General features: G+C 46.2%; 1 protein-coding gene across 1 annotated transcript; it reads right to left on the bottom strand.

Moving 5' to 3' along the window:
* Positions 1-2,094: 2,094 nt before the first annotated feature.
* POLL (DNA polymerase lambda) lies at positions 2,095-12,055 on the bottom strand. The gene is given in 10 exon segments (XM_083443832.1): positions 2,095-2,678; positions 3,955-4,123; positions 6,263-6,391; positions 6,570-6,743; positions 7,795-8,103; positions 9,676-9,847; positions 10,042-10,339; positions 10,638-10,792; positions 11,657-11,691; positions 11,693-12,055. Coding segments are annotated over 10 exon segments (1,833 nt in total). The 5' UTR covers positions 11,720-12,055; the 3' UTR covers positions 2,095-2,313.
* Between the last annotated feature and the right edge of the window lie 106 nt (positions 12,056-12,161).

The raw sequence follows: 12,161 nt of genomic DNA, 5'->3' as shown, positions 1-12,161 counted from the left end.
CAGGGAAAGAGCTGTGCCTTCTGAACTCAGATCAAGGGGGGAAGAGAGCTAGCAGGATTGTGGTCCAGCAGTTCCTCTAGCTTTACCTTTAGGCAGGCCAGGAATTGCCCTCCAAGCCGCACTGTGACCAACATATCCTACTGAGCTTGTCTTCTAAAGCAACAATACAGTAAGTCAAGATGGAGAGCACTTCAAACACTTTTACTTTCCCATTAACAGTTCCATCACTCGCCAACAGGCCAATCCACAGAATCCTATTGCAGACCAGCACTGATCTGAATTAGTCCAATTACTGTATAAAAGGTCTTGTTCTACATCTCCATGACAGATCAAAGCATCTATTGGCTCCTCAATAATATTATATTGGGGAAAAGGTGTGTGCGCCCCCCATACCAGATCAAGCCACCTTTCAATTTAGTTGATAAGTAGGTTGAATTCCTTCTCCCTTTCCCCTCAAGTTCTTCACTGCATCAGCAATTTCAAATTCCTCTATGGGAACACCACACAGCATCCAGGCGGTACTTACAGCGAACATGGAGGCAGCTTTAGAATGCCATCCCTGTTGCATTATTAGTCCAACCAAGGATCTAATTCATTACAGAACTTAAAACATGTTAACAGGTTTTATTGTCTTTCAGCAATCACAGCAATCCTTCGTTTCCAAAAGAACAGAGCACAAGGGGACCTTATTGTGCTGATCCCTAAGTGATACACTGCAGAGGTACAACATGGAGGTGCGCAAAGGAGCCTGTGGGGCTAATGAGATAACTACAGCTCACTAAGGTGTATTTCCCTAAGGGTCACCTAGTCAAACACAAGAACTGCGAAGGGCCCATGACTCAGTGGCAGAGCACCTGTCCTGCAAACAGATGGTCCCAGATCTTCAGTTCCTAGCATCTCCTACTTAAAAGGATCATGTAGCAAGAGACTGGGAATATCCCTGCCCGAGACCCTGGAAAGCCACTGCCAGTCAGAGTAGACATTATTGCAATAGATGGGGAAATAGTCTGATCTGGTATTAGGCAACTTCCAATAAGTTCTGACTCATCCGCTAAGGCAAAGTGTATTCTGCTGTTTAATTCCTATTCAAGCCATACAGATGCAGAATGTGGTAAAGCACCCTGAGAACTGCAGCTTCATTTTTTAAAAGGGGGGGGAAACAAGTTTCAAGCCTTTAAGGCTGTGAAGACATGTTTGAAAGAGTGCAGGTAGCGCTTTGAGGAGTCTCAGTAATGTATGGGTGTTTCAGCAGCATTTCTGGGTAAATAGACCTCAGTGAGTGTATTTTTGTGTTTTTATATTGTAAACACCCTGTGATCCTTGGATGAAGGGCGATATAGAAATTTAACAAAGAAATAACAAATTAGTACAGGATTATGTTTACCTTGGCACAGAAGTTTGATATTTAACTGCAAACTATATCTGAAACGTTCTTGAAAGATGTTGATCCAGTCTCTTCTTGGTACTCAGAGAAGCATATACCCCAAAGTTGTTTCACTGCCTGATTCTTCTTAGTGCTAGAAAAGTACCTCCAAGTTATTCCATCCAAAGCTACCCTCCTGCTGTGTCTTCACTTCATGCCGTTCTCTGCCCCTTCCCTACTGGCTTGCAGTAGCTCCCTCTCCTTTATCCACCTCCTGAAAGTACTAACAAGAAGTTCCAAATCCTGAAACCATACCAAGCTCTACAGTTAGCATAAATTATGCAAAGAAACAATCCTGTGCCACCATTTGGGGAAGGGTAAGATTCTAAAACCTCTAAAACATTTTCCAAGGCCAGGAGCAGGGTTGGAGCGAGAATATAATGTCAGCTAGAAGAGATTAATCCCGAGATGGAAATCCATGACACTTCATTTCTTGGCAAACAAACCACAAACTCCCCTCTCTTAGCAGCAAAGCAGCCTCTCCAAATAAGAGAAGCTAGCAGCCTTAAAAGGATGCTACCTTTGCAAAGGTGTGTTTAAAATTCATTCTTAAAAATCCATTCTTAAAAATCTATTCATTCCCCCCACCACTCTTCCTCCGCTGTTACATGGGAGTTTCAATGTGCAAAATCGCTTTACAAATTTTCTCATTCATTCATTAAAACTGCCTCTCTAATGGCAATCCATTAAAAAACTGAATCCATTCAGGGCCTTGGGCTTTTCCTCCCGGTAGCACAGAGAAGGACCAGCTCCCCGTAATCACACAAGTCCTCCTGTCTTTAGCACCAGCAAAAATTTGCCAAGGAAAGCATACATGTCTGCAGGCTAGAAGGTCCCAAGTGAGTCACATGCAAGCACCACGACGGCATCCTCAAAGAGCTCTCTTCCTGTCACCAGTCCCTCTCGGGGGGCTCCCGGTAAGGCAGCCCCAGGTGAATGAAGATATCCCTCTCGGTGGGAGTAGACAGGGCCACGCCAGGCACTGTTTTGAGGCCACCGGCTCCACGCACCACCCCGCTGCTGAGGGCATGCTCCGACAAGCTCATGCCCTTGGTCTTGGCCAGAGCTCGCATGGAGCGGTTGAAGTGGGCTGAGCCAGTGAAGTAGAGCAGGGCACAGGCAAACTCACTGTAGGGCACCACAATGATGTCAAGGCGCCGGTGGCGCCGGCCTGGTCCTAGCAGACGACAGACCCCAAGGTATTTCTTCTGGCTTCCATTGTCTTCCTGACTCACCAAATCGTCTGTCAGGAAGCCTGTGGGGGAAAGGCACAAGTCAGGGAGTTTGGCTGGCAGAGTGCCTGGAACATGTGCAGGGGACGGCGACCAAGATGATCTGGAAACCAAGCCTTATGAGGAGCCGTTGAAGGAGCTGGGTATGTTTGGCCTGGAAAGCAGAGGCTGAGAGAAGATGTGACAGCCATCTTCTCAAAGGTTGTCACATGGAGGATGGAGCAAGCTTGTTTTGCCCTAAACCAATGGATTCACGTTACAAGAAAGGAGTTTTTGACTCAACATCAGGAAGAACCTTCTGACGGTAAGAGCTGTTCGATAGTGGAACAGACTCCCTCAGGAAGTTGTGGACTTTCCTTCTCTGGAGATTTTAAAGCAGAGGTTGGGCGGCCATCTGTCGTGGATGCTTTAGTTGAGATTCTTGCATTGCAAGGGGTTGGACTAGATGACTCTGGGGGGGGGGGGTCCCAATTCTATGATTCCTGCAAGGGTTGTTTTCTGTCCCCACTCAGTGGTAAGCCTGTGCTGGAGGGCTCCCTGCTTGCTAGCGTCAGTACTGGGTTCCTGGCTCACCAACATGATTGGTAGGGAGTCTCCTGGGATCTGGCGCACCGCTGTTAAGTACTGGCCTGATTCTGCAGGGGTCTTCTTATGCTCTTATCAAGATTGTGCATCACCAGGACAATTCACGGTGTTCAACGTACAAGAGACCTGAACTACCTGATCATGATCAGCATTCTGGCCTCTCAAAATATATGTTCTCTCCTAAAAGAACATCTGAGACATAGCTAAACCAGTATCTTGGAGAACGGCAAGAGTAAAGCCTTTCACCAAAATTTGGCTAGAGATAGAGGCTCCGTTGCCCTTGTATGTTGGCACTAAGAACAAAGAGTCCAAAATGTAAGCTAGAAGCTAATCAAACCTGCTATGTTCATTAGGTTGTGGGTCTCATCTTTACGGTATAAGAATAGGTGAGAAGAGGTTCTGACATTCGTACAGAGAAATATGTCAAGAAACAGAATCACCCATGTTATTATATTATGGAAGCACAATAAAGCATCCCTTCTTAGAAAGTCCCTCATGCAGGGAGCCCAACTATCTACACAGGGGGGGGGGAGATGGCTCCTTCCGAAGATGTCCCAGATATAGGCACTTTTAGTGCCAAGATGAGCTCAACATGGCAGTGCCAGACACACATTCTGGATTCCCATTCTGCTGACTTCAGAGTGGTGAAAAGGTTCAACAGTGTGACCCCTTGCCCTGCCCAGCCATATTCCAGCCCCACAGATACCCTCATACCACTTTTCCGGAGGCTATCAAGCAGCTTGCTGAACACTCCTTGGTGCGAGTGCCCATCGGGGTGAGTCACCAGCACGTCCACATCACCACAGGTGGACTTTTCCCGCCGGAACGAGCCACACGCAACACACACCAGCCCAGGATTGATCAACTGGGCGGCTTCTCTGACCTGCAGTGAAAGACAGTGTAGAGGAACGGGCAGAGGTGTAGTTGCTGATTTCAAGTATCTTTCCATTCCCATCCACTGTGGTGATTCAATTACCCCCAGCAGTGTTGGTAAAACAAAACAAAACAAAACATACACCATAATTCAAATTCTTTTGTCAAGACAGCTGAATTATTTTGCTTGTATGAATCATTAAATCATTAAATTTATTCTGCTTCTGCTGGGCATGAGGGAGGGCAAGGAGTCCAGCCTCTTCGCAACAGAAAATTGTACTGAGCCCGACTGGGGTTTGGGAGTTTACTGTAAATTTAACTTCAAACTCCAACAGTGGTGATAATGAATGCTAAAATTCTCAGGATGCTGAATTACATGAGTTGTTACGTATGCAGGTTAGCTAACTTGTGACCCATTTGTAGTTTGAGTTACAGGTGACAATAACCCTTCCAAATTATGGGATGTTACTCGGCTGCATAAACAAAGAATTCTGTCCAAAGCTGTAATGAAGCAGGTTGAAAAAGAGTGGGACCTGGGACCTTTTAGCCCTTTTAGAAGAGAAGGGTGTTAGCAAAATATGTGATGCAGCAGAACCAGTCCTAAAGTCACCAGGACATCCGAAATTCATAAGGGATCAGTATTTTGGGCTGGCGTAAGGCTGGCTGACCCTGGCACTCCCCTCCTGCAGGGCTGGGCCATTTCCCATTTCATGGAAGGAAACCTCTTGGCAGTGATGAGCAAAATGTCTTGCTGGAGCAGGAGTCAAACCCTAGACTGCTGGAAATCACATCCCAGTGGGTGGGTGCCCAAAGAAGAGTCCCTCGCCCAAGAGCTTCTCTGCACCAGCATACTTCTGATGGCTTTATTTAAAAGCATCACTTGAAGGTGATTTCAGAATTCAGGATTGTGGGTATCATGGTGCCAATAATCCACCTTACTAAACAAAGACATGCTTGCTGGTTCAGAACATAGAGAGTGGCATGGGTAGAGGGGAAGGAAGCAGTTGTGGGGCTGGGCGGTGGTGGGGGGTGGGGGAGGGTCTGAGTGCTCCTTGTCAGTCTCCAGGATCATCCTTCATTAGTGAGGGATAAGCTCATTAACCTTTGCCCTGCAACATTTGGGAACAGCTTTCATGGCTTTTCGAATGCAGATCTGTCCCTCTGCATCCTCAATTAAGTTTTCTTGAAAGCAGCCAGCCCCACACAGCACCTTGGGTCTCAGACGGACAGCAGCTAATCCCCTCATTCTCTTGTCTACTCCCTGAGGTGGGCAAGAAATGGGTAATTCCATCAAACCCACAATAGGTCCACTCCCAAGGGCAGGGGCTCCCAAAAGAGCTTTAATCCTGTGCGAGGAATGATGCCCTACCTGGCAACGATGCATTCTTCAGGGGCAGGCACTGTGACTGAGTGACAGTATCATGCTGCCCAGTGCTGCCATGGTGATTTCAATGTACAGGAGAAGCAGTGATAAAGGATCACGTAACTTCAGCCTATAAGTCGACAACTTGCAACCCAAAAAGAATTTTATGAACTGCCTATTGGCTTCTATGAGCACCATCCTGGTCAAACCCACAAAAGGAAGGGAGACCTGTTCAGAAAGTTAGAAAGCTCCCTTTCCCTACCATGGGAGGCACCACAAATTTTTTCAAGGTGTTTTTGCACCACTGCTCTGCCAGTCTGAGGGTCCTTTTAGAGAAAGACTGGCCTATCAGGTTGGGAGCTTGCAAACAAAGGGGTGAGAATTGTTGGTTTGTAGCAAAAAAAAAGACAGGTAAGATTTCTAGGCTCTCTTTAGAGCTGGGATGGGGAACCTTGGGTCCATCAGATCTTGCTGGGTCTCCAAATCCCATCAGTCAATGGTCAGGGATGATGGGAGCCAGAGTCCAACCACATTTGGAGGACCAAAGCTTCCCATCCCAGTTATACATGTTTGCATGAAACTGGTATGTGCCAGATTGCCAACCAGGAGGGAGGAAAGGCAGAACAGGCAGCAGTTTTGCTCATCATCCTTTGAACTGCGAGGAAGTCCAACTATGTGGGACCTACCAGAATCGTGGCTGCCTCAAGAGCTGATTTGATGAGGTGTGTCATGTGACCTGTTAAGCCTCAACATTGCCCTGCCCACAGTCCTCACAGGGGTACTCACCGTCTGCTCAATTTGGGCAGCTTCTTCACGTGGCATGCGCTCCAGCAAGTCCTCATAGTGCTTCAAGCCAATGGTCTGCTGGCTGGTGAGGGAAGCCTTAGTGCGGATGTCATCCAGAGTGCGGAAGCCCTGCCCAGAGGACACACGGGACATGTATGAAGTTCCCTCCTCTAGCACTTTAGCAGGTTTTTCCATACCAGTTTCAGCAATGAAACTAAATAATTAACTCACATACAGGGTCCTTGTAACAATACCATAATACAAGCAAAACTGCAGCACTTGTTGACAGCAAAGGAGAGAAAATTACCTGCTGGTACCACATCTGAGCAGTCTTGACTCCTGCTCCCCAGATATTGGAAAATACTTCCAGCACTGACACACTCTCACTGATGTGGTCCAGCTTTCGAAGGTGCCCACTCTCCAGGATCTCCACAATCTTTTCTGCCATCTGCTTCCCAATTCCAGGGATTTTGCAGGCTTCCTGAAAAATAGCCACAAACAGACAAAAGGCTACAATGCTGATTTAATCTGGAAATATCACCTGTTTCCAGCTTGGAGATGACTAGCCTCAGCTTGGGCAGGGGGGAATTGGTTCTTGACTCCTGAGGGTATCTAACACAGACCCTCCTATCCAAGAATCCACCTTCCTAAATTGGGATTTAGAAGCCTATGAATTTTTTGCAAATAAAATCTGACCTTTACTCTTTAACTATAAGATTTTTCTGTCTTTCTCTCAGTGCAGACAGAGACTTCCTCTGCATTCCTTTTAAATGACCATAATAATAATAATAATAATAATAATAATAATAATCATAATAATTTATTATTTGTACCCCACCCATCTGGCTGGGTTTCCCCAGACACTCTGGGCGGCTTCCACAGAAACCAAAAATACACTAAAATATCACACATTAAAAACTTCCCTGAACAGGGCTGCCTTAAGATGTTTTCTGAATGTCAGGTAGTTGTTTATCGCTTTGACATCTGATGGGAGGGCGTTCCACAGGGCGGGTGTCACTACCAAGAAGGCCCTCTGCCTGGTTCCCTGTAGCTTTGCTTCTCGCAATGAGGGAACCGCCAGAAGGCCCTCGGCGCTGGACCTCAGCGTCCGGGCAGAACGATGGGGGTGGAGACGCTCCTTCAGGTAAACTGGGCTGAGGCCGTTTAGGGCTTTAAAGGTCAACACCAGCACTTTGAATTGTGCTCGGAAACGTACAGAAGCATAGTGTAGGCTTTTGCTAATTTCATACTTAAGAAATCTCTCTATACAATGGCCCAAGTAGAAATGGAATGATGCTGCCAAGCCCAGGGAAGTTAAAACACAAGCAATTTGGACCTTACAACTGTCCAGTGCAACAAAGCTGCTGGCTAGCCACACAGGATGCAGTGCAGCCAGGAGTTGCAAGTGTGAGGCAGGAGAAGAGAGGCTAGTTGCTCCATAGACTTAATGGCTGCTCCCAAGAACATTAACCTGCAGCTGCTTTAGAGAAGACAAGAAAGCATTTGCTTTAGAAGAGATCTATCTGAGTTACCTGATAAGAGGTGACTGGCTTGTGGTAGCTCTTGAGGGCGTTTATGGCTTTTGAGTATCCCAGAGCCCTCCACTTGTCCCCTTGGACAGAGTAGGCTTTTGCCAGCTGCTCCAGCTTCTCTGTAATGCTCTGGTTATGATTAATTTTCTTGCTTGCAGAGGAGTGGGCACAAACCCACTTGCTAGTGGGAAGCGCCACAGAAGAATCTCCTGGCAAAGTCTTTGGGTCTTGGCCTGACCTCAGTGCTTCCAGTTCTCCCAGAGTGACAACAGGCTCTTCCCCTTCAGTTCCCTCGTTGTCCAAGATTGTCTTTGGAGAGAGGTAGAAGAGGAAGCTGTGAAATGTAGCCATTACTTAGGCAAGCAATTACAAGGCACTGGCTCATAATGCACCAAAGGCAGGGAGACTCTGAAACATTAAAGGGGATTGGTAGTCCCTGTGAGACCCACCACAATCGTTAGATAGGTTGAGAGAGAGAAAGAAAAAGCATAAGCTGTACTAACAGTTGCATATAACATGTTCCTCCCCTCAGTTATGATGATCATCTACAAGAAAGCATAGCTGGCAGAGTCCCTGCAGTGACCATAATGCTATGGATTCATATAACTTATGAAATTGGCTTTATTTTGGAGTGGTGGTGACGAGTGAGCATGAATAAAATGTCCCAAGTTACAGCAACCTTAGTGGCACAATTTCCTTTTGCTCTCTACTTCAGGCACTAGGGGGCAACATCCCATTATGAACATACCAGGTATTCCATTGACTATTAGAAAACAGAAAGGATATACTGTATTTTTTGCTCTATAGCACTCACTTTTTCCCTCCTAAAAAGTAAGAGGAAATGTGTGTGCGTCTTATGGAGCGAATGCAGGCTGTGCAGCTATCCCAGAAGCCAGAACAGCAAGAGGGATAGCTGCTTTCACTGCACACCGATCCCTCTTGCTGTTCTGGCTTCTGAGATTCAGAATATTTTTTTTCTTGTTTTCCTCCTCCAAAAACTAGGTGCGTCTTGTGGTCTGGTGCATCTTATAGAGCAAAAAATATGGTAATACTTAAGAAGCTGAACAATAACTTAGATTCATTACACCTCGTGGTCAAGATGCTATAAGGAGCACATTGTAGTCAATATGATCTTTTTATGTTCTGACTTTAGGGTGCTAACACTTTGTAACTAGTATTTTACTAGCTTATTTTAATATTGCTTCAGAGTTGAGAAAGATTAAAATTCAAGGCAACTGGACATATAGAGCTTTTACAACAGTGTATATTTTTGCCAGATTCTCTGAATGAAGAGGAGACTTGGCATAAATGAACCTCAAGGCATTGCCAAACAAAGACGGCAGCAGAATAACACACATACATTCCAATGCAGAAACAATCTGCCAAAAGCTCCTCCTACATTTTCCTATTTTTGTAACTTTTAGGTGTTCTGAAGTGAAGCTTGCTAGAAAAACATACTCAGAGTAACCAAAGGAAGCACATGTTAGGTGCCCAGCTTCTACAATGACAGCCCAGCATTTGTTTAATAGAGGCAAATTCACTCCTTTCAGAAGAGAAAAAAATGGTTGTATCATCTATAGTCAACACACACACCTCGTTCCAATTACAATATTGTTCCCTAACTCTAAGAGGAGCATGACACCTTTTCATCTTTGGAACAAAGGGGTGTCAATCATGTCCACAGTGACAGCAGTTCTCTAAGATTTCAGGCAGGGCTTTCCCCCTGCCTTACCTGGAGACACTGGGGATTGAACCTGGGATATTCCACATGCAAGGCAAATGCTCTGACATTGAGCTACAGCTCTTCCCCAATAAAAACCCTGGCATAGCCTACAAAAATGCTCAAAAGCACAAAAATGGGAATCTGCTAAGTGGGCTCACCCCTTTAACTTCTTGCTGCCCTGAGGAATTTGCTGCACTACAGGGAGCGCTGGAAACATCTGCCTGAGATTCATCCTTCAGTGCCAGGACTGCACTCTCCATTTGAGGCTGGACCATCACTTCATCCAGAAGTTGTGATTGCTGCTTTGAAGTGTCTGACACATCCAGATACCTGCCAAGAATCAAACGTACAGCAAGGTGCAATCACTGCTTCTGAAGGCAGCCATTCTATCCATAACAAGAGTGTGAGAAAATTGAAAAGAAATGAGGAATTCAATTCTCTTTCCTCTGTGTCCATTCCCAAAATAAGAAATGGATTTCCACATAAAACTTGCCACCACATGCTGAAGTAAGAAAGGCACCTACTTCTCCGGGATGAAGAGGCTGTAGCCAGTAGTCTTCAAGATCTGCTGTGCTGCAATACAGGAACTCAGCCAGGATGCCTTCACCAGTTGCAATCCCTGGGGTAACTTGGCTAGTTTGAGAAGCCGGAAAGCTCGGTCACAGTCCATGCCTTCATCCACTATAACATGTGTCACATCTGGGGAAAGCTGGCTGCAGACAATTCCCCCATTCTGGACGATCTGCTTGCGGAAGATCTCAGCCCTGGCCTGGCCAATTCCTGCTTGCAGCACATAGGCAGTGATTGGCTCCAACCACGCTGCTAATGAAAGCCAGAGAGAAAAGACTCAGCAAAGCAAGAGTGGGCTTCATGTCTTATCTGAGTGATGGGAGTCTGACAGCCTGAAGCCATAACTAGTATGGAGAAGACCAGATCTCTTGTATCACACAGATAAGACTTCAAAACTCAGTGCCTCCATTTGATTGGAACCCTCCAGGTTTAAGTGATTTCTCCCAAAGTAAACCACTTGCACTAACAGCTAGGCCATAGTAATCTCAAGCAGAGCATGCTAGGTTGTCTCATAGCTTCACATGGCTGAGGAAGCAAACAGAAAACTCACCTTGCTCATTCTTGGGTTCTTCTTTCAGTACCTTTGTAGGCACTGCCTTCTGTGAATCATATCTGATCTTCTTTCGTTTGGGGAAAGCTTTGACAATTCCTTGGGGCTCCATGGAACATGGATGCCTCCTTCCCAGGCAGAAGTAAGCAGTCTTACTGAGGAAGATGGTAAAGATTGCAAGAGTTTGAAGTGACTAACAACACAAAGGTATTTGTAAACCTGAAATGAAAATCAAGCTATCATATATCCCATGCCAACAGGTGAAACGTAACCTTATACGCAACTTTAGCTAGAGGTGGAAATTAATGAGGTGCAAGAATCTGACATGCCAATAGGGTAACTTCAGTTTCTAGGGGGCATACCTTAGCTTGTGATCTACCTTAATGACAGAGAATCTTCTAGCAAAAGGCACTCCCTATGTTAATTCAGTTGTGTGTTTAGAGCTGGCCATTTATTTTTCTGCAACAGGTGAAAGGCCCTGGTAGATATCCCACCAAATCATTAATAGGTCTTATTCGCCTCAATTTGCAAAATGTGGTACATTCAAAGACAAACAGACTTGGTGCTTCATAGCAATAACATAAGGCCACCTCCCTCAGGAATTCCTGAATACACACTAGCTCCACAGACACCACCTTTTATTTATATAGCATCCTCAGTGTGCATGGTACTTTACAGAGTATGAGGACAGGCCCCTGCTCCGGGGAGCTTTCAATTTAAAATTCAACTCAGGGGAACAGTTTGGCTGCAGTTGTTTTTCTTAAGGGGGTACAGGGCAGGCTGTCTTCAGTGGAGCCCCCAGCACAAACCAAAACATACATTCCAGGATCTGCTGCCCCTTGGGCCCTCTAGTGGTGATGTTCCTGCAGCCACCAGACTCCCCTCACACTTCTCCACAGGCAAGGTCCCAAGCAACCACTCAGTTCCTGGCCCATTTCAGAGCTGTCACCATCTCTGAGAAGGTCCATGACAGCACGCAGGGAGGTGGTGGAGAAATTACCCGCCTCCTCCTGGCTCACCTGTTGCAGTGCTGCTGCAATGGGCTGGGAGTAAGTAGAGTGACTACTCAGCAATTCATCCATTACATCACTGGGGTCTCAGGCAAGCTCACAGGCAAGCCTGTGAAGGGAGCAGCATGCTGGTGACCACAGCAGTGCTGCCACTAGGGAGTCTAAATGGTGGTGGATACAGAGCATCAATCCTGGTGGCCCTGTTGGAGCCCTGAGAAATAAAAGTGGAGGCAAGGATAAACAGGGGAAAACCACACAATTGTTTGAGTTGCATGTGCTTAGGCTCAGTTACAGCCTTAGTTGCAGCAAGGCATAAGAACTAGGGAGCTGAGCCAAGGGCCTCACAGAAAAAGTAGGATTTGAGGAATTAGGAAACACCACACAGGTATTCTGGGAGACAGTTTCAAGCATAAGGGGAGAAAGGGTAGAGCATTTTGAGGGAGCAGGAGACTTTAGGATGGCTGAAGGTGGTAGAGTTGGAGGAGCCAACGTCACAAGCAGAAACCTAACAGGG

This window comes from Podarcis tiliguerta (genome assembly GCF_965153285.1).
Source record: "Podarcis tiliguerta genome assembly, chromosome: 5".
Lineage (NCBI taxonomy): Eukaryota > Metazoa > Chordata > Lepidosauria > Squamata > Lacertidae > Podarcis > Podarcis tiliguerta.
Note: the sequence above shows the minus strand (reverse complement) of the source record. Positions and strands in the feature narration are given on the sequence as shown.